Consider the following 22,543-nt stretch of genomic DNA (forward strand, 5'->3'; position numbering starts at 1 on the left):
ATATATCGGCCGTTCCTTCACTGTCGCTGGGTCAAGATTCTGTAACTCCCAACCTAACAGCACTGTGGGTGTACCTACACCACATGAGCTGCAGCGGTTCAGGAACACAGCTCACCAATAAATGCTGGCCTAACCAGCGACACCACATCCTATTAAAGGATAAAAAAAGTGTGGGGGGCCAGCCAGAAGTATGTTGGAATAGTTCAGTCTCGAGGTAGCAAAAGGATGGGGTGAGGTTTTAAATGAGCTGTGGCAGGGGTGGAGTCGGGTGATGTTACAGACGTGGAAGGAGGTGGTATTAGTGTTGGAGCAAATCTGTGGTCAGTTGCTAATCTCAGGGTCAGATATGAATCAAGGCGGTGAAATGTCTGGTTTAGTCTCAGACAGTTGCCAGGGAGAAGGTTGGGAATGGAGGTTGGTCAGTAGTTTGGGAATGGAATTTGGAGCAGGGACCATAAACAATGTCACCAGCCTTTCCAACATTCAATTGTAGGAAATTTCTGAAGGTCCAGTACAGGATGATGGATAAGCAGTCTGATCATTTACTAACAGTGGAGGAGTCAAGAGAGATGGTGGAGTAATCTGCATAATGTGAAATCAAACACTTTTTTCAGATGACATCCTTGAGGGGCAGCATGTCGATTGAAATAGGAGGGGCCAAGGATAGATCCTCAGGAATACCAGAGGTAACTGTGTGGGAGAGAGAAGAGAAACATTGTGGGCAGTACTCTGGCTGCCAATAGATAAGCAACGAACCAGGAGAGAGCAGTCCCACCAGCTGGACAACGGTGAAGAGGTGCTGCTTGATCAGGAGCCAATGTAGGTCAGTGAGACCAGAGGTGATAGGTGAATGGGATTTGGCGAAGGAGGATTGTGTGGTAAACCATGTCAAAGGCTGCAAACAGACCAAGGAGGACAAGGAGGGATAGCTCATCTCTGTCAGTTACATGGGATGTGTTTTGTGACTTTGATAAGAGCTGTTTGGTTACTGTGATCGAGGCGCAGAAATCTGCTGGGAGGGATTGAAACATGGAATTCCAGGAAAGATGGGAACGGATTTTGGAGGCGACAAAATGTTCTCAGACTTCGGGGAGGAAAGGGAGCTGAGAGATGCGGCAGTAATTTGCAAGGACAATGGAGTTGTTTTTTTTTGAGCATGGGGGTGATGACAGCAGATTTAAAGGAAAGTAGGAAATCACCTGATGAGAGAGAACCAGCAACAATATCAGGTAAGGTGGGGTGTTTGGGCAGTCAGTAGTTCAGTGGGAATAAGGTTCGGGAAAGAGGAAATGGGTCTCATGGACAAGATGAGACCTGAGAGGGCATGAGAGGAGATTGGAGAGAAATTTAAAAAAGATGAGAGTTCTGGGCACAGACAAGGGGGAACTTTAGAGACAGTTTTGCCCAGTGTGTTAGTGGAAGGGAGGGAAGTAGCAGAGGCAGCTGAACAGATTGTCTCAATCTTGGTGACAAAGAAGCTCCATGAGCTCCTCACACTTGTTGTTGGAGCTGAGGGTATTAGAGGTGGGGAGAGGGAGAGTAATTCAGAAGGAACTAACTTGTGTTGGAGATATTAAAAAGACTCAACACACTGTGTGTTTAACACAAAGCTGATTTATTTGACATTTATCCACAATGTTAATGCCCATTACTGGGCTGGAATTTATTAACATCCACAGAAACAGATTCAAATTAACAGAGTACAGTGCTGAATGTGATTAACAGAAAAATCCAATCATTGTAGTTACTCATGAACTCGCTAGCGTCTCAGCAGGGTGGATCACCAAGTGAATCCGTTCCCACACTCGGAGCAGGTGAACAGCCTCTCCCCATGTGAACTCGCTGGTGATTCAGCAGGTGGGATGACCAGGTGAATTTCTTCCCACACTCGGAACAGGTGAATGGCCTCTCCTCAGTGTGAACTCGCTGGTGATTCAGCAGGGTGGTTGACTGAGCAAATCCCTTCCCACACTCATAGAAGGTGAACGGTCTCTGTCCAGTGTGAATTCGCTGGTGTGCGGTTAGTTCAGACGATCGAATGAACCCGGTCCCGCAGTGAGAGCACCTGAATGGTCTCTCATCAGTGTGAACACGTTGATGGGACATCAGTTCCCCGGAGCTTTTATAGCACTTCTCACAGTCTGGACATTTAAAAGGTCTCTCCCCAGTATGAACTCTCTCATGTCTCAGCACATGGGACAATTGAGTGAATCTCTTCCCACACACATAGCAGGTGAACGGCCTTTCACCAGTATGAATTCGCTGGTATACAGTGAGTTGAAACGATCCCCTGAACCCAGTCCCACAGTGAGAGCACCTGAACAGTCTCTCATCAGTGTGAACACGTTGATGGTACATCAGGTCCCCAGAACTTCTATAGCATTTCCCACAGTCTGGACATTTGAAAGGTCTCTCCCCAGTGTGAACCCGCTGGTGTGTCAGCAGGTTGGATGACTGAATGAATCCCTTCCCACACTCAGAGCAGGTGAATGGCCTCTCCCCAGTGTGAATTCGCTGGTGTGTTAACAGGTCGGATAGCCGAGTGAATCCCTTTCCACATTCGAAGCAGGTGAACGGCCTCTCCCCAGTGTGAATGCGTCGATGCGCTTCTAGCTCAGACGGGTAACTGAACCTCTCCTCACATTCCCCACATTTCCACAGTTTCTCCCCACTGTAAACAGTGCTTTTTCCTTCCATGTTCAAAATCTGATGACATTCAGGTTATGATAAATTGAGCGACTCCATCAGATCCTGATGTGATATTTGCTTTGAGTTTCCCAAAGTGCAAATCCTCCCCCTCTAATACTCTGTGAAATTGATTTAAAACAGAAAAAATGGGAGTGAGAGAGAACCCACAAAAACACAAAGGCAGGTTGTGAAATTGAGATGAATGAACCTAGTAATTTGTGGAGCTGATACTAGCAAAAGTGACCATGAAAACTGCTGAATTGTCATAAAAACCCAACTTTTTCACTGATGTCCTTCAGGGAAGGGAACCTGCCATCAAGACTGGGCCTACACAAGTCTCTGGCCTCTATGGGGGGGAAGAGGGAGAAAAGGTGAGAGGGATAGTGAGAAAAAGGGGAGGCAGAGGGTGAAAGAGAGGGATTTTATATATCTACAGCTCGACTAGAACTTTGACAGAACCTCCCAAATCCTCAACCTCCACGAACTAAAAGGATGAGGGGAGCAGGTGTATGTGAACACCATCACCTCCAAGCTTCCCTCCAGGTACTGCAGTGGTTCAAGAATGTGGCTCACAACCACTTTCTCAAGGGCAATTAGGGATGGGCAATAAATGCTGGCCCAGCCTGCAATGCCCATAAATGAATTTTAAAAAGTCCGAGTCACACACTGTGCAGATTTGTATGACATCCAGCACTGGATGAGCAGAAATCTCCTCCAGTTAAATATTCCTTCCCTGCCACTGGGTCAAAATCCTGGAACTCCCTTCCTAACAGCACTGTGGGTGTTCCTGCAATACATCGACTGCAGTGGTTCAAGAAGGCAGATCACCACCACCTTCTAAAGGGCAACTAGGAATGGGCAATAAATGCTGGCCGAGCCACCAACGCTCATAGTATTGCCTTCGGTGCCTACTACAAATTCCACTCCCTAACCACTGACTCTCCCCCTCTCCTTGGCAACTGCCTGAGGCTGAATCACACTGTTCACAATCGCGAGATGAGCTTACAGCCACATATCCGCATCAACACCAAGACCGCCTATTTCTGCCTCAGTAACATCACCCGACTCCGCCTTAGTATCAGTTTATCTGCTGTTGAAAGCGTCATCCATTCATTTGTTACCTGTAGACTAAACTATCCTAATGCATACCCAACCGGCCTCCAACATTTGACTCCATCCTCCATATGGAATTTGTCTTGTCTGTTACCAAGTATTCTGATTGTCCCAAAGTACAAATTAGGTTGAAATCCCTGATGTGCTGTAACGAGAATCCTTTCAAAGTCTCAGATCAGTTAATTTCACTGATAACATCAGAATCAATGTTCCAGCATCTGAAAGGGAAAGGTGCCTTGATTGACACATACTAAGTCCAGATGTCAATTTCTCTCCTCTTAGTCCGGAGAAATTAAGACCACAGATGCTAAAACTGATTTCCTTGACATATTCTGATATATCCTGACCATTGACTAACTGTAAATTTCTCCTGAACCTTCCGGTTGTGACTGCTTCCTGAAAGAAAGTGTCCAGCTGACTCTCCCCATCCCTGACGGCCCTGATGTCTGCAGCTCAACAGCGGGGGATGCTGGGTAAAGACCTCGCCATCGGGTGGCCTAATTAGTGAATCGTGAATCCTTTTTTTGCAACGATGTGGGGATTGCGGCGAGTGTTGGGCAGTAAATAAAATTAGCAACCAAATTATACAGAAGCCCAAGTGCACAGAACCTCCATTATCCACCAAAAAGAAGGGAATTGATGGTGAATTGCAAATCCCCCAAAGTTTTACCGAAACAGCAGCAATAACGCGGAATCCATATGGAATTTGAATTCAAGTAATAATCTGGAATTGAAAAGCTAATCTCAATAATGATGACCATGAAACCATTGTTGTAAAAACCCATCTGGTTCACCAGTGCCCTTTAGGGAAGGAAACCTGCTGTCCTTACCTGATCTGGCCTACATGTGATTCCAGACTCACAGCAATGTGGTTGACTCTTAACTTCTTATGAAATGGTGTGACAAGTGACTCAGTTCAAGGGCAACAAAACCATAAAATGCTGGAAAAACTCAGCAGGTCTAATGGCATCCGTGGAGAGTAAAAAAAAAACAGAGTTAACATTTCGAGTCCATATGACTCTTCTTCAGAGTCATCCCTTCAAGCCTTTCAGTGTCTTGTCTGTTACAAAGTATTCTGATTGTCCCAAAGTACAAATTAGGTTGAAATCCCTGATGTGCTGTAACGAGAATCCTTTCAAAGTCTCAGTTAATTTCACTGATAACATCAGAATCAATGTTCCAGCATCTGAAAGGGAAAGGTGCCTTGATTGACACATACTAAGTCCAGATGTCAATTTCTCTCCTCTTACCCCGGAGAAATTAAGACCACAGATGCTAAAACTGATTTCCTTGACATATTCTGATATATCCTGACCATTGACTAACTGTAAATTTCTCCTGAACCTTCCGGTTGTGACTGCTTCCTGAAAGAAAGTGTCCAGCTGACTCTCCCCATCCCTGACGGCCCTGATGTCTGCAGCTCAATAACCCTAAGCCCAGGTTTCCTGAGCTGCAGACGCTCACCGCAGATATGATGGTTCAGGATCGCAATATTCTCCAGAAACTCCTACTTGCTGCAGTCCCGGCACACCACCTGCCCTGCAAAGAACTTTAAACTCTGGCCCAGCGATAGGAGTTATTACATTCAGCAGAAATAAACAAAACATGTGATTAACAGCAGCATCCAACCCCTGCAGTCACACATGAACCCGCTGGTGTCTCAACAAGTTGGATGGTCGATTGAATCCCTTCCCACATTCGGAGCAGGTGAACGGCCTCTCCCCACTGTGAGTGCGTTGGTGTGTCTGGAGATTGGATGACTGAGTGAATCGCTTCCCACACACGGAGCAGGTGAATATCCTTTCCCCAGTGTGAACTCGCTGATGTTGAATAAGGTGAGATGATTGTCTGAATCTCTTCTCACAGTGCGAGCAACTGAATAGTCTCTTGTCAGTGTGAACAAGCTGGTGTTTAATTAGATCAGGAGAGGTTTTAAAGCAATCTCCACAGTAAAAGCATTTAAAAGGCCTCTCGTCACTGTGAACTCTCTGGTGTGACCCCAGGCTGGATGACTTAGTGAATTCCTTTCCACACACAGAGCAGGTGAACGGTTTCTCCCAAGTGTGACTGCGTCGGTGAGTTTCCAGCTGGGATGGGAAACTGAATCCCTTCCCACAATCCCCACATTTCCACGGTTTCTCAATGGCGTGCGTGTCCTTGTGTCTCTCCAGGTTGGAAGATCTGTTGCAAACTTGTCCACACACAGAACACATGTACAGTTTCTCCCCGCTGTGAATGGTGTGATGTTTTTTCAGGCTGTGTAACTGGTTAAAGCTCTTTCCACAGTCAGTGCACTGGAACACCGTTACTCGGGTGTGTGTGTGTCTCGGTGCTTTTCTGGTCACACTGATGTTTGTAATCTTTTCCCACAGACAGATTAGAGAAACATTTCTCCTTCCACATTCAAAGGCTGATGATATTCAGGTCCTGATGAATCGACTGACTCTGAGAGGACTTGATGTGATGTTTGTTTAGTTTCCTGTGCAAATCATCTCCTTCTAATATCCTGCAGAAAGAGTTGACAGTGTCAGTATCGCTATCAGTCCATGTTAGAAATTCAAAACAGACAATTCTAGTTTCTATGCAATTTTTTTCTCTCTCTGTTCTTCCAAACATGTGATCTAAATCAAACTAAAAGAAGCCGCAAAAGGCAAAAAAAGCAATTGGAATTTTCACAATTAAACCACAATGTTAATTCCAGTGACTATGAGACACTCTGCACTCTGAGGTGCCCACTGTTTGTGGAAGGCATCAACCATATGGATGGACACTGCATCCTCTCTGGCCCTGGCCACCAGAGCACAGGCAAGACCATAGAAGACTGACCCGCAGCCAGAGGGTCCCACCCACCCACCCTAGATCTACAAGTTGTAACCACGCTGAAGAGCAGCTCCAGGACAAGATCCTCTGATGTACCCAGTCCCCTCCACACTGGGCAGACAACGATTAGGAGCCTGGGTCTGAAGTGTGACCAGACATTGAGGAGCAGACCGTCAGGTAATTATACAGGGGCTGCAACCTCTCACAATGAATATATACATGGCCCATGGTCTCCTGTAGGTTGCAAACATCACCTGCAGCCTGGGAGTGGGTGAAGCTGTTTAAAAATGTGTTGCCCTGTTAACAGCAATTCCCGGGCACTGGGACCCAGTTGGGAACAGATTCCCCTTGCAGCCCCGCCCACTCCCTATTGTGTCACCAGGACGTCCGCGCATGCGCTCTGCTCCCCGCTCAACCAAAATGGCGACCGTTAACTTGTGCTTGTTCGGAAAAAAGAACCGGGCTGCAAACGGAAGTATCTCAGGGTCTTATTCGAGGTTTGGAACCTTTACGAGGTGTTTAGAAACCCTCCCCGGCCTCCCGCCGCTTCCATCGCTCCCTCCGTGTTTTCATTTCCTTACCAGTTTGAAGATAAGACAGACAAAAGTCTCAGCATCGCAATTACGGCGCATGCTCCAAACACTGGGCGGGACTGCACTTGCGCAGTGCTCTCCTGTGGTGGTGATAGGGGACAATCCCAACAGCGGGGGATGCTGGGTAAAGACCTCGCCATCGGGTGGCCTAATTAGTGAATCGTGAATCCTTTTTTTGCAACGATGTGGGGATTGCGGCGAGTGTTGGGCAGTAAATAAAATTAGCAACCAAATTATACAGAAGCCCAAGTGCACAGAACCTCCATTATCCACCAAAAAGAAGGGAATTGATGGTGAATTGCAAATCCCCCAAAGTTTTACCGAAACAGCAGCAATAACGCGGAATCCAATCCCTCCAGTCAAATGCGAAGTCAGCAGATGGGGTGACTGAGTGACTCCTTTCAGTGAGTAACTGTCAGGATTGTTGTCTCGTGGATATTCCTGGTAGTGTATTTTTAGTTATGCTGTCACACACCAATAACACAGAGAAACCTAGAAACAGGCTGCAGCTCCTTTTTTTTCATTCATCATAGGATGTGGGTGTCACTGGAAATGCAGGCATTTATTACCATCCTTAATTGCCCTTGAGAATGTGATGGTGACCTGCCTTCCCAAACCGCTGCAATCCAATTGAATTTTACTTTCTCTGAGCAGTTTTGATATGACCAAGTGGCTTATGCACCATTTCAAAGGGTCAAGCACATTGCTGTTGGTCTGGAGTCACCTGAAGACCAGATAAGGCTGCGATGGCAGATTTCCGCTCCTCGAGGATGTCAGGGGACCAGTTGGACTTTTGTAACAATGCATTCGTTTCATAATCACTGATAACAGCTTTTATAGTAGATTTTTATTCCAGATTTATTGAATTAACTGAATTTAAAATCTCTAACTGTTGTGATGGGTTTTGAACTCACATCTCCAGATCATTATTCCCTCTCGATTACTAATCCAGTAATGTAACCACTATATCTGGGCATGTCATCAGAATGCTTGAATTCAGATTGACAAACAGGTGCTGTACTCAGAGCTACACCAGGGAGGCCCTTCACATGGGGCCAAAGGAAACTTTTCAAAGACAATCTCAAGGCCTCTGTGACATTCTGCTCTATCAACATAAACACTTGGGAAGCAGATTCCCAATCGCCTCCAAAATGGTGATTCATCATCCAAAAACGTTTCAATCAACAAGAGCAGCCACTGAGAGAGACAAACAGAGAGGGCAGCTGCTTGTGTCAACAATCCACCACCAACTCCAGTCGCTGACAACCCCCATGTCCTCACTTTTGGGAGAGCCTGCAAGGCTAAAATAGGGCTCATTAGTCATTTGTGAACCCACAGCTAACACTGACATCTCACTTCCACCCAGTCATTGACAAGAAAGAATCATCCCTGACATGAGGGATTGTCAATGGATAACCACCATGTTATCTTCCTTATCTGTGGATCGAATGTGGGTTACACAATTGCAGCAGCAGTTAACAGCCTCCTGTGAACTCCTCCATGCAATATCTTAGTGCAGATTTTCAACAATTTATTTTGAGAGTGTTTATGTTAAATTAGTTAATACTGATTTTATAAACCAATTGTTAGGCCTCAGTTAGAGTGCTATATTCATTTCTGGGCATCACACTTTAAACAGGATTTCAAAGCCTTAGAGAAGGTGATTTACTAGAATGGTACCAAGGATAAGAGGCTTCAGTTATATGGAAAAACTGGGATTGTTTTCCTTGGAGCAAAGGGTCAAAAATGGAGGTGGTGGCATCGTGGTATTGTCATTGGACTAGTAATCCAAAGACCCAGGGAAATGCTCTGGAGACTGGGTTCGAATCCCACCAAATCTCATGATGACCACGAAGTCCTTATCAAATGTCCTAGAAACCCATCTGGTTCACTAATGTCCTTTAGAGAAGAAAATCTGCCATCCTCTCCTGGTCTGGCCTGCATATGACTCCAGGCCCACAGCAATATGGTTGACTCTTAAAATGCCCAGAACTGACACCACATGGACTGCAGCAGTCTGAAAGTAAAAAGATGCAATAGCAGTTTTCAAAATCATGAACGGCTTTGACAAACTAAATAAACAGGAAGGGTCTCCAGTAGCAGAAAAATAGCTAATCAGAGGACACAGATTTCAGAACATCTTTTTTTAAGCAGTGTGTTTTTGTGATCTGGAATGCACTGTCTGAAATGGTGCTGCAAGCAGATTCAATAGCAACATTCTTGGGAGAATTGAATAAATACTTGAAGAGAAGAAATATCCAAGTCTAGGAGTAAAGAGCAGGGGAGTGGGACTAATTCGATAGCTACACTAATGAGCTGATACAAACATGATGAGCGGAACACCTTCCTTTAGCCCCTGTACCATCTGAAGACAGTGGCAGATGATGCTACCCAGAATGCTTCAGGTGGTAGAATATGGCCCATCAACATCAACAGGGATGCAACACTCAGATTTTTCTCCCTTTCTTTCGTGAAGGTGCTGTGTGATGGTGGGGTTCAATCCCAGTCACTGTTTACCCTCCAGTACCCTGCCAAGTGGTCATTCTGAGCTTATGATCCTATACTGTGAGCTATAATAATGGTATTTTATTCAAGAAACAAGTTTTCAGACCAAAGGCTGAATTGCAGTGTGACTTATATGAGGAAATTCACATAGAGACTAAATAATCAAGTTAAAAACATGGAAATGTGACAATCAAATACCAGAAACAGGTTCCAGTTGAAAACTGGCAGGAAAAATATTTCCAATGATAATAATAAAATCGGACACCAGAACTGAAATAAAAGGCAGGTTATTTTCTGATAATAACAGTGGCAGAGTATAAGTGTAACAATGACACACAGTCTGATACAGTAAGAGTGCAGATGGGACCCGAAGGAAGAACAGCAAAGGTTTGGCACACTTTGAGTGTAACAAATACAGTGTTTGTTGCAATAATAAGAGTCAGGTTGCCGTGTTTTAGTGAATTAATCGTTGGATCCAATGTGATGATAATACAGTCAGTATCTAGTGCACCAAAACTAAAGATTAGGTCTCATATAGCAGTGAGTGAGTGAGTCATGGTCCATTGATATAATATGATATCAATGTGTTGCCTAATCCCTAATAACAGAGCCAAGGATCAATGCAATGTGAATGGGATGGGGTTGAGTGTAATAACACAGACACGGTCTAGTGGAATATGAACTGACGTCAACATTGACTAATTGGTGGCGCACTCACCCCGAGTCAGAAGGATGTGGGTTCAAGCCCTCTCCAGAGACCCAACCACATCATCTAAACTGATGCGCCTGGTGTCATTATAAATGGGAGTCTCTGTTCTTTTGCTGACTATTTTCTTAGACTCAGAAGGAGTGAAGGGAATGACAGACGGGACAATCCTGGGCAGTTGCTCCATCCAGCAAGGCAGGGATTTCTGGGACATGATTGCAGGTTTGAGGTGTCCGCCCACTCATTAAAAAACAACCTCTTCCTCTTTGGGTTTGTGAAGGGAGTTATGACTGCAGCACGCGAGGCCGACTAGAGCCCGGTGTAAAAATAATCACAAAGGCCAATTCCAGTTCTTAATAACAGAGGTGGCTTTAACTACAGGTAATCTTACATTAAGGGAGACAAGAGGCCGAGTAAAGATTCGATTGTAATAGGAGAACAAGGTGTAAGGAAGCAATGATATTTGGGTGTCTGTGTTATGGTGAGTGTCACAGGGAGGTGTATGATAAAATAGGAGTGGAAATATCATGACAGAGACACGTGTGACTGACTCCACCTGACTGAGAGTTGTTATACCCAAGGGGAGGGCAATGACGACATGGGGAACTCCAGAGATTTCTGGTATCTGAGGTGACAATGGTGCATCTGTTAGAGGAACTGAAAAGAATCGGTTCCTTCTCACCCTTGCCTGTAGTTCCCGAGTTACACAGACACACAGGAAACAGATCTGACAGCTCGTAGAAACTAATGTTTTAAATCTTCTGTTTGAGACACATTATGATTGAGAAGATCAAATGTTAAAACCTCAGGAGAGGAAAATTCAGAATGTCACAAAGATGAGTGAACCGTCCAATTAGTCCCATTCACTATAACTCTGCAAATTATTCCCTCTTCAAGTACTGATCCAATTCTCTTTGAAAGTTGCTCTTATATCTGCTTCTAACCCCCTGTCAGTATGTGCATTCCAGGTCACATCAAATCACTGCGTAAAAATGTTCTCCTTATCACTCCTTCCGGTTCTGTTGTCAAATATCTTAAATCTCTGAGTCCTCTGGTTACAAACCCTCCTGCTCCTGGAAACAGTTTCTCCCTATCGACACTATCACAAATCCTTCCTCATTTTGAACACCTCCATTAAATTTCCCCCTAAACTTGTCTGATCTAAGAAGGACAGCCCCTGTTTTTCCCGCTCAAAAGAAACGTCAGATTGGACTCGAAACCTTAAATCTGTTTCTCTGTCCACAGATGCTGCCAGACCTGCTGAGTTTTTGCAGCATTTTCTGCCTTTAGCCACTTTTCCTTCTTTAATCAATCAAAAACCCTTCATGATATTGAACATCTCAATTAAACAGGAACACAATGACATCGAGAGAGATATAGAGGAAAGGAGAGACAAAGACAGAGAAAAACTGAGACACTTAGAAAAACAGAAAGATGAGGTGGTGAAAGATAAAGCTGAGAAATAGAGGAAGCAAGTAATACAGAATGATGTGAGAGAATGATATAAAATGGAAAGGAGCAGGCTATCAGTTCCTGGCTATGGAGAGCAGAGGGAACTCAGTGACTGACCCACAGACACGGCCACATATGTCCGGGAATGGAGACTCTGAACAGAAACAACAGGCTCATTTGTAAATGTCACCGCAATGTGATCTGTGTGACTCTGCTCTGACTCTGTGGCCAGATATAGGCTGCCTTGACAGATGTTCTCACCCGACCGTGGCCTCTGGATTTATTTTCTGCTCAGAAGTGAGATGTGTGGTTAGGAACCAGCAGCAGAGAAACAGGAAGTTGTGTTTCCTGAGAATGAAACAGCAGGTGTCAGTTTCATGTTATCACCGTGAACAGTCTTCCTGCCTGTGAGGGTGAACTCACTCTAACAGCATCAAGAACAACCACACAGATTGCTGCCAGTCTCAGCATTACATTCACCTCCATTCCCAATTTAAAGATTTAAACACATGAGCTTATTTGGGGTTTTACTATATTCACTGAAGGGGGAAACGAGCTGATGGTTATCCTTGGGAGAAATAAGGGGAAATTATATAAAATAAATAATTTTGCCCAAAAACAGTTATCAGAAAATAGAGTTAAAGTGAATTGAGGCCTGTCTGAGAGTGAGAGAGTGAAACAGAGAGAGAGGGGAATGACTCTCTGTACGTTGAACACTGCCTCAGACAAAGAAGAGAGTCTAAGTGAGGTTAAGTGTGTTAGGTTCTTTCTCAGAGAGAGAGAAAAAAGTTAAATGAGTTTAGGTGCTCTCTGAAACAGAGAGATTAAGTGACTCAGTATCTGAGAGAGAGAGGAGAGAGGTTAAGTGAAATAAAAGCAAAATATTGTGGATGCTGAAAATCTGAAATAAAAACAGAAAATGTTGGAAAAACTCAGCAGGTCTAACAGCATCTGTGGAGAGAGAAACAATTAACGTTTCGAGTCCATATGACTGAAGACGACCATACGCTCTGAAGAAGAGTCATACGGAATCGATAGGTGAAGTGAGTTTGGGGACAGATGTGCTCATTTTGGTAATTGAATGGTCAGTGTGAGATTGTTTTCTAAACAGCAGCACCCAAGAGAATGGGTTCCAGATAACTGTCAGTGCTATGAAAAGATTTGCAAAGATATTACATTTGGAATAAATGGAAATAAAGGACTAAAATACTTGCTGGAGATAATTACTTCAGGAAATACATTGCAAACGTGAAGAATGATGCGTTCACAATCAGACACATAGACACAAGAAGAAAGAAGAAAGAAGAAAAGTACAGCACAGCAACAGGCCCTTCGGCCCTCCAAGCCTGCGCCGATCATATTGCCTGTCAAACTAAAACATTTTGCACTTCCGGGGTCTGTATCCCTCTATTCCCATCCTATTCATGTACTTGTCAAGTTGCCTCTTAAACACCACTTCCACCACCACCTCTGACAGCGAATTCCAGACACTCACTACCCTCTGCGTAAAAGACTTGCCTTGCACATCTCCTCTAAAGTTTTCTCCTCTCAACTTAAATCTATGTCCCCTAGTAATTGACTCTTCCACCCTGGATAACCTGGAGGGATAACCTCCAGACCAGGCAGCATCCTGGTAAACCTCCTTTGAACCCTCTCCAATGCCTCCATATCCTTCTGGTAACGTGGCGACCAGAATTGCACGCAATATTCCAAGTGTGGCCTAACCAAGGTTCTATACAGTTGCAGCATGACTTCCCAGCTTTTATATTCAATACCCCTGCTGATGAAGGCAAGCATGCCACATGCCTTCCTGACGACCTTATCCACCTGCGTTGCCACTTTCAGTGACCTGTGGACCTGTACACCCAGATCCCTCTGCCCGTCGATGCACTTAAGGGTTCTGCAATTTACTGTATAATTCCTGCCTGTATTAGACCTTCCAAAATGCATTACCTCGCATTTGTCCGCATTAAACTCCATCTGCCATTTCTCCGCCCAAGTCTCTAACCGATGTATATCCCGTTGTATCTTTTGACAATCCTCTTCACTATCTGCATCTCCTCCAACCTTAGTGTCGTCTGTAAACTGACTAATTAGCCCAGTTACATTTTCCTCCAAATCATTTACGTATACTACAAACAGCAAAGGTCCCAGCACTGATCCCTGCGGAACACCACTAGTCACAGCTCTCCATTCAGAAAAGCATCCTTCCACTGCTACCCTCGAGTGTGTGCACGCACACACACCATTTTGTGTTGAGCTTGTTTCAGTTATGCCTGTTAACCAGAAGACAGAGTTTTAATTGGATACCATTAGGATCCTGCAGCAGTCCATTCGACTGAGGAGACAGTTCTAGATTCTATCTGACACCACCAGTGGGTCAGGTGGAAGCTAAATAGAAAATCCTGCAAGAAAAATAATCCTTAACATTAAAAATCTATCTGAGCAATTGATTCAGTACTACACCAGTGTGAATTAGTAAACTTTAACACAACAGGGTTTGTCACTAAGTAGTGTAAAGTACAGTGCACTAATGCTCACCTTTAGTCTTGCCCCTCAATCCCAGTTAATCTCTGGGAGTTTGTTATAAGATTCACCCCATCCTTTCGACACAAATATTACCCACATAACACTAGAGTCATTAGAAATTGATGTGTACTTCCCACACACTGTCCTTTTAAATATACTTCACTCCTACCAGCCTTTAACTATCAAAAACATAACAGGGTTAATAGCTGCTGATAGCTGTCAATGAGATTAAATTTATGCTTGAAATGATTAAATCTTCACATGCAAAATATATTTTGTTTTATTCTTTGATGGGATGTGGGTGTCACTGGCAAGGCCAACATTTTTTGCCCAACCTTAACTGCCCTTGAACAGAGTGGCTTCCCCGGTTATTTCAGAGGGCAGTTAAGGGTTAACCACATTGCTGTGGGTCTGGCCTCACATGTAGGCCAGACCAGGTGAGGATAGCAGATTTCCTTCCATAAAGGACATTAGTGAAGCAGATGGGTTTTTACAACAATCAATGATAGTTTCATGGACACCATCACTGAGACCAGATTTCAATTGCAAATTTTGAATATCATGATGAGGTTAGAAGCCTGGTCAATATACTCAGGTTCTGAAGGTGAAATCCACAATTTAGAGATTCTAAAATCAGTGTTGTAACTGTAACCAAACTGCTACTAAAATGTTTAAGGAGCTAAGTTGACATTTTACATCTACAGTTTGACCATAACATTGTTTAATACCGTTACTGTTGAACTTCCAGATAATAAAATCACAAACAGCAACTTCAAGCAGAAGGAGCAGAATAAACGAGATGGAGAGAAACACGAGAGCCCACAGGCGAGGACCACATAGAGTAGGTTCACACACCCAGGGACGGGGTGGGTTGCCGCGCCTGGGGGTGGGGCGGGTTCACACACCCAAGGCTCACCGGGAATGATCAGAATAAGGAAACCGCCCAGAAAACTACCAATAGGAATCTTCAGCTGAACACATCACTCATTCTTAAAGGGACCGAAGGGGTCCTGACACTGTGAAGTTAAAGGGGCAGACACAGCTTCAGCCTTCTCTCTGTTACCTTTCTGATAGTTAAAGGCTGGTAGGAGTGAGGTATATTTAAAAGGACAGTGTGTGGGAAGCACACATCAATAAAACCGGGAATTCTTGGACACACGCTGCAGGTCGTTCTTTATCTGGGAATCAAACTGTTGTATTATTGTCCCAGCAGTTAACAGCCTCCTGTGAACTCCTCCAGCTTCTAGTTTAATGCAGATTTTAACCCAATAAGTTTCAGCATGTTTCGATTCAGTGACTCAGGACTGACACACAAACACGTTGAACCATTTTAGACTTATTAAGAACCATTTTCCGTCTGGAAACTTAAACCTGCTGTTTCACTTTCAGTCAGGAACAGATCACAATTTTACACCAACCTTTGATTTGACAGCACGTTTCCAGCATTCACCGTTGTTCTTCCTGACTCTAATTCCAGTTGTAAAAGAGCCTTCTGTTCTGTGTCTAGGAGCTCTGAACCATGGAAGAGAGCAACTGAGACACATTTCTTACACACCTCAGGATTCACCCACATGGGGATTGTGCCGTCAGTGAAGAAAGATAAGAAAGACCAAAGTGTTGTTTAGGGCTCCCTCAGTGTGACCCTGATGGACTGTGTCCAGGCTGAAGTTCTGTTCCTACCGTAAGATCCTCCCCCAGATTGTGCTTTCTGATTCCAGCCAGGTGATGTTAAACACTCAGGTGGGGAAAAACAAAAATATACAAACAAAGCTGATTTATTTCACATTTATTCAGAATATTGAACCTCATCAACAGATCAGGACAGTCAGAATGAACATGGTTCAGTCCTGGTATGATTAACAGCATCAACAGGAGTAGAATCCAAACCTTGCAATCGCTTGTGAATCCACTGGTGTGTTCGCAGGGGTGATGACTGAGTGAATGCCTTTCCGCAGGCATTACAGGTGAACGGCCTCTCCCCACTGTGAACTCGCTGGTGTTTCAGCAGATAGGATGAATGAGAAAATCTCTTCCCACACACAGAGCAGGTAAATGGCCTCTCCCCACTGTGAATGCTCTGGTGTGTCAGCAGGTTGGATAACTGAGTGAATCCCTTCCCACACACAGAGCAGGTGAACGGCCTCTCTCCACTGTGTACTCGCTGGTGATTCAATAGGTTGGATGACCGAGTGAATCCCTTCCCACACACGGAGCAAATGAACGGTCTCTCCTCAGTGTGAACCTGCTGATGTGTCAGAAGGTTAGATGAACGGGTGAATCCCTTCCCACAGTCAGAGCAGGTGAACGGTCTATCCCCCGTCTGAAGTTGCTGGTGTATCAGAAGGTTGGATGAATTAATGAATCCCTTCCCACAGTCAGAGCAGGTGAACGGCCTCTCCCCAGTGTGAATTCGCTGGTGATTCAGTAGGGCAGACGGATGGCTGAATCCCTTCCCACAGTTAATACAGGTGAATGGCCTCTCTCCAGTGTGAGTATATTGATGTGTTAGCAGATCCTTTTTGCTTTTAAAGCTCTTGTCACAGTCAGTACAATTAAAAAATTTGTTATCAGAGTGAACAAGTTGATGTGTCAGAAGGTGGGATGACTGAATGAATCCCTTTCCACACACGGAGCAGATGAACGGCCTCTCCCCAGTGTGAATACGTTGATGTATCAGCAGATCTTTTCTGCATTTAAAACTCTTCTCACAGTCAGAACATGTAAACGGTCTCTTATCAGTGTGAACAAGTTGATGTGTCACAATGTGGGATGACCGAGCGAAGTCCTTCCCACACACAGGGCAGGTGAATGGCCTCTCCTCAGTGTGAACTCGCTGGTGTGTCCGAAGGTTATACAAATGGGTGAATCCCTTCCCACAGATGGAGCAGGTGAACGGTCTCTCCCCAGTATGACTGCGCCGATGAACTTCCAGTTGGGATGGGAAATTGAATCCCTTCCCACAGTCCATACATTTCCATGGTTTCTCCATGGTGTGGGGGTCCTTGTCTATCTCCAGGTTGGACGATTAGTTGAAGCCTTGTCCACACACAACACATGTACAGTTTCTCCCCGCTGTGAATGGTGCGATATTTTTGCAGACTGTGTAACTGCTTAAAGTTTTTTCCAAAGTCAGTTCACTGGAACACTCTCACTCGGGTGTGTGTGTGTTGAGGCTTTTCCAGTCACACCGATGTTTGAAATCCTTTCCCAAAGACAGAATAGACAAACATGTCTCCTTCCACATTCAAAAGTTGATGATACTCAGGTCCTGATGAATTCAGTGCCTCTGACAGATCTTGATGTGATGTTTGCTTTGCGTTTTCTGTCTGCCAGTCATCCCCGTTTCATACCCTGTAAAACGAGTTTACAAAAGTCATCACTTTAAATCCAGGACTGAAATTCAGAACAGACAATTGTAGTTTCTATGGAACATTTCTTCCTCTCTTGTTCCCCCAAAGCTGTAAATCCCCGTCCCACACACTCTCCTTCCTCCCTGGGATGAAATCCAAACCCATCTCACCATCTCCACCATTTCTTTCCTCCACTCCCAGTTTTCTCCCTCCCTCTCCTCTGCCTGGGTTCAGTCCTCCAGCTCCTGTGTCTCTGATTCAGGGTCTCAGGCGGGACCCCAGCTGCCGTCGGGCGGGACACAGGAGGGGGGACCCTCCCGGGTGGGTCTTACCCGGACCCTGAGTCCGTCCCCCCAGTTTCTGAGCCCCCGGGCGGCCCGCGGGCTCCCCGCAGTTTCTGAATCTCCAGCTCCGGAGCCTCTTCCCCTGAACCCGGCTCTGTCACCGGGAAGAAGCCCCGGAGCTGCAAACACGGGTCATGGAGGCTGTGATCCGGGATTGCGGCCTACACCGGGTGTTTCTGGATCCTCCCCACCCCGGCTCCCAGAACCGCTCCGCCCTCCGCCTCAGCGAATCTCACCCGCGTCTCCCGCACTCCCAGGGCTCTGAGCAAACTGACACTGCGCATGCTCCAGGTATCATCAGCATTGCGCCTGCGCGTTGGGCTCCTGCACAGTGACTAGGGCACTTTCACACACGCAGGAGATTGTGGGTATCGGCAGTGCCATTGAAACACAAAATAGAGAACGAAAACAATTTTCTGATACCCAATTGTGAACAAATAAAAAGAAAAATCACACGCAAATCCTAGTAAATGGGTGCTCTGCCATGTTCCATTTCTAGAAGTGATTTAAACATATTTCAAGCCAGCTCAAACGTGTTAAGGGCAAGTCATGTTCAACTAACTTGCTGTAAATTCTTTACAAATGCCCATTCCCTTTCCTTCTGCTGTATAATGGAAGTTCCGTGCATTGGTGTTTCTTTATCATTTGGTTCTGATCTTTATTGATTGGTCTACGGTCAAAGTTTCAATCCCATAACCACAAAGTAATCACAAAAAAAATATTTTCCACTCACAATTACCCAGCACCCCAGCAGCTGGGATTCTGCATTGCGACTGGATGAGCTCCTGCTCACAGATTCTGCCTCCGACAAAGGTTGTTCTTGTAGTGGCTGTCCCTGTGATTGATTTTTTGCGGGTTTTTCTGGGATAAAATTGCCCGTTGCCCCCGTACAGTTGGAACCCTGGTTCTGAAATACTGTCCGTATGATTTTAAGGCTTCCTGGAATAATGCACCGATGGAAATCTGCAATAATCCATGGTCCCATCTGAGTTGCAGATTTTAATGTGATTGTCCAATCTACAAAAAATATCATTTCACCCCTTTAAACCTGATTCAGCTGATCCCCTCCACACATACTGCAAAAGATTATCTTTGAGATCAGCTGTTCCTTTATAGTCTGTAAGAAATACAAAAAATTCTGGAAAAATTCAGCAGGTCTGACAGCATCTGTGGAAAGAAACACAGAGTTAATGTTTCGAGTCCGTATGACTCTTCTTCAGAGTCTGTGTTATTCTGAATTATGACATTCTCCTGAACCTGTCCTAACCCTTCTGCCAGTTCACTTATTGGAAACAGGGACTCTCCTTGTTTTAATGTTAACACTCCATGTCTCCCCAGTTATTCATTTAAGTCAGCCCATGAATTGTTTGAGCATTGTTTCATCATGTTCCCACATTTCATTAACAAATGTTGAAACGTATGCTTCACACCCACAGGGTTTCATCTGTTTAAAGCCACAAACAGAAAGGTCCAGTTTTCTCCTGGAGGTTGAGACAAATCAGCTTTCAAAATGATGCAGGGTTTCAGCCAATGAGGGACATCCGGATTCAGCCCCGCCCCTCATTCACTCCGATTGGTTGGAGGATCACACGCTCACGATCGGACCTCCAGCTCCGCCCCCTTTTCCTATTGGACCGGAGTTTCCGTCAATCCACAGGGCACTGTGATCTGGAGCATGCGCAGTGTGTGTAATGGCGGTGAACAGAGGCTTGTTTGTCGGATCCACAGGAGATAAGATAAAGGGCGGAGTGCAGGGAGAAATAAAGCCGGTAGGTGGACGGGGAGGGTTTGTAAGCACTCGATGCGGCTCTGAACCCAAAATAAGAAACTATCTGCAGGGCGAAGGCTGCGGGATCGGGCCTCCAGCAAAAGGCGCGGGTTAACAGCCGCCATCTTGAGCGGGGTTAATGTGCAGCAGGGCGCATGCGCAGTCGTCCCTGTCAGCAGGAGGAGAGGAGGTTGTGAATTTCTACCCTGGACTGACGGGGATGGATTTTGGAAACTCTTTTTACAGGGGATTGGAAGGGGAGGATTTACACACAGAGCAACTCAAAGCAAAGATCACATTAAGATCTGACTCGAGTCACTCGATTCATCAGGACCTGGATATTATCGGTCTTTGAGTTTAAGCATTGAGTTCCAGGTCATTAACACTCAATGTGTGAAATTTCTTCCTCACATTCCTGCTGTAGATCTTACCCTAAATCTTAAATCTGTGTCTGTGATATTTTTATGATTAGCTAATACCTTATGTTTTTTTCATTCATTCACAGGATGTGGGCTTTGCTGGATGGGCCAGCATTTATTGCCCATCCCTAGTTTCCTTTGAAAAGGTGGTGGTAAGCTGGCCCTTCTAGGTGGTGGAGGTTCAGGGTTTTGAGTTTCTGTCAAAATTCTGGTTGAGTTGTAATCCCTCTTTCTCAAACGTTCCCTCTCCCACCCCAACCCTTCTCTCTCTTCCTGTCTTCTCCCATCTAGGCCTGTGCCTTGTGTAGGCCCAGACTGGGTGGCAGATTCCCTTCCCTGAAGGACATCAGTGAACCAGTTGAGTTTTTATGACAATCCAGCAGTTTTCATGGTCACTTTTCCCTGGTGCCGGCCCCACAAATTACCAGATTCATTCAGCTCAATTTCACAACCTGTTTTTGTGGATTCTCTCTCACTCCCTTTTCTCTGTTTTAAATCAATTTCACAGGGTATTAGAAGGGGAGGATTTGCAGTTGGGAAACTGAAACCAAACATCACATCAGGATCTGACAGAGTTGCCCAGTTTATCGTCACCCAGATATCATCGGAAGTTGAACATGGAAGGAAAAAGCACCGTTCACAGTGGGGAGAAACCGTACACGTGTTCTGTGTGTGGACGAGGCTTCAACCGATCATCTAATCTGTCGAAACATAAATGCAGTCACAACAGGGAGAAACCGTGGAAATGTGGGGACTGTGGGAAGGGATTTAATTACCCATCAGAGCTGGAAAATCATCAACGAATTCACACTGGGGAGAGGCCGTTCACCTGCCCTGAGTGTAGGAAGGGATTTACTTGTTCGTCCAGCCTGCTGAAACATCGGCGAGTTCACACTGGGGAGAGGCCGTTCACCTGCTCCGAGTGTGGGAAGGGATTTGCTCGCTCATCCACCCTGCTGACACACCAGCGAGTTCACACTGACGAGAGACCTTTCAAATGTCCTGACTGCGGGAAGTGCTTTAAAAGTCCCCGGGAACTGACTGCCCATCAACGTGTTCACACTGACGAGAGGCCATTCAGGTGCTCGCACTGTGGGACTGGTTTCAAGACATTATTTAACCTCACTGTACACCAGCGAATTCACACTGGGGAGAGCCCATTCACCTGCTCCAAGTGTGGGAAGGGATTTGCTAACACATCCACCCTGCTGAATCACCAAAGTGTTCACACTGATGAGAGACCTTTCAAATGTCCAGACTGTGGGAAGTGCTTTAAAAGTTCCGGGGACCTGATGATCCATCAACGTGTTCACACCGATGAAAGACCGTTCAGGTGCTCTCACTGTGGGACTGGGTTCAGACAATCATCTCAACTCATTGTACACCAGCGAGTTCACAATGGGGAGAGACCATTCACCTGCTCAGAGTGTGGGATGGGATTCACTCGCTTATCCATCCTGTTGACACACCAGCGCACTCACACTGGGGAGAGGCCATTCACCTGCTCTGAGTGTGGGAGGGGATTCACAACCACATCCTCCCTGCTGAGACACCAGCGAGTTCACACTGGGGAGAGGCCATTCAGCTGCCCCGAGTGTGGGAGGGGATTCACAACCACATCCTCCCTGCTGAGACACCGGCGAGTTCACACTGGGGAGAGGCCATTCACCTGCCCCGAGTGTGGGAGGGGATTCATAACCTCATCCAAACTGCTGAAACATCAGCAAGTTCACAAGTGATTGGGTTTTTCTGTTAATCACATCCAGGACTGAACTGTGTCCATTTGGTCTGTTTCTGCTGATGTTAATAAACTCCAGTCCAATTAATATTCTGGATAAAGTCAAATAAATCAGCTTAAACTTGCACTGTGTTGAGTCTTTTTAATATCTCTAACACAAATTAGTTCCTTTTGAAGTGCTCTCCCTCTCCTCTGTCTCCTTCATCCACACCTCCAACAACAAGTGTGAGGAGCTCATGGATCTTTTTTGTCACTACGATTGAGACAATCCGATCAGCTGCTTTCCTCCTTCCACTGGCCCACTGGGCCAAACTCTTTCTAAAGCTCCCCCTTGCCCCTTGCCCTGAACCTGTGTTTTTCTCCAGTTTCGCCCCTCTCTCCCCTCTTGCCCTCTCAGAGGTCATCTTGTCAATGTCTGATGCCTTGGCACTATTCTCACGAAACTGCTGACCATCCATTTTCTCCATGTTAGCTGATATTGTTAATGGTTCTTTCTCTTATCTGTCCCTCTTGCCTTA

At 45.4% G+C, this 22,543-nt stretch overlaps 2 protein-coding genes across 2 annotated transcripts in view; one reads left to right on the top strand and one right to left on the bottom strand.

Annotated features, from left to right (window-relative positions):
* Positions 1-1,627: 1,627 nt before the first annotated feature.
* The window catches only part of LOC144697850 (uncharacterized), a 100,750-nt gene continuing 79,834 nt past the window's right edge, over positions 1,628-22,543 (bottom strand). Inside the window, exons 6-8 of the mRNA XM_078569824.1 lie at positions 16,509-16,928; positions 14,011-14,033; positions 1,628-2,606 (exon numbers count right to left, since the gene is read on the bottom strand). Coding sequence (XP_078425950.1) covers positions 1,768-2,606; positions 14,011-14,033; positions 16,509-16,928 — 1,282 coding nt within the window. The 3' untranslated portion in view covers positions 1,628-1,767. The remainder of the gene's footprint in view (positions 2,607-14,010; positions 14,034-16,508; positions 16,929-22,543) is intronic.
* LOC144696999 (uncharacterized) overlaps positions 19,776-22,543 on the top strand; it is a 608,705-nt gene continuing 605,937 nt past the window's right edge. The window contains exons 1-2 of the mRNA XM_078568745.1: positions 19,776-19,869; positions 20,796-22,098. Of these exons, the coding sequence (XP_078424871.1) occupies positions 20,905-22,026 (1,122 nt within the window). The 5' untranslated portion in view covers positions 19,776-19,869; positions 20,796-20,904 and the 3' untranslated portion in view covers positions 22,027-22,098. The remainder of the gene's footprint in view (positions 19,870-20,795; positions 22,099-22,543) is intronic.

This window comes from Cetorhinus maximus, chromosome 23, assembly GCF_964194155.1.
Source record: "Cetorhinus maximus chromosome 23, sCetMax3.hap1.1, whole genome shotgun sequence".
NCBI classification, from domain to species: domain Eukaryota; kingdom Metazoa; phylum Chordata; class Chondrichthyes; order Lamniformes; family Cetorhinidae; genus Cetorhinus; species Cetorhinus maximus.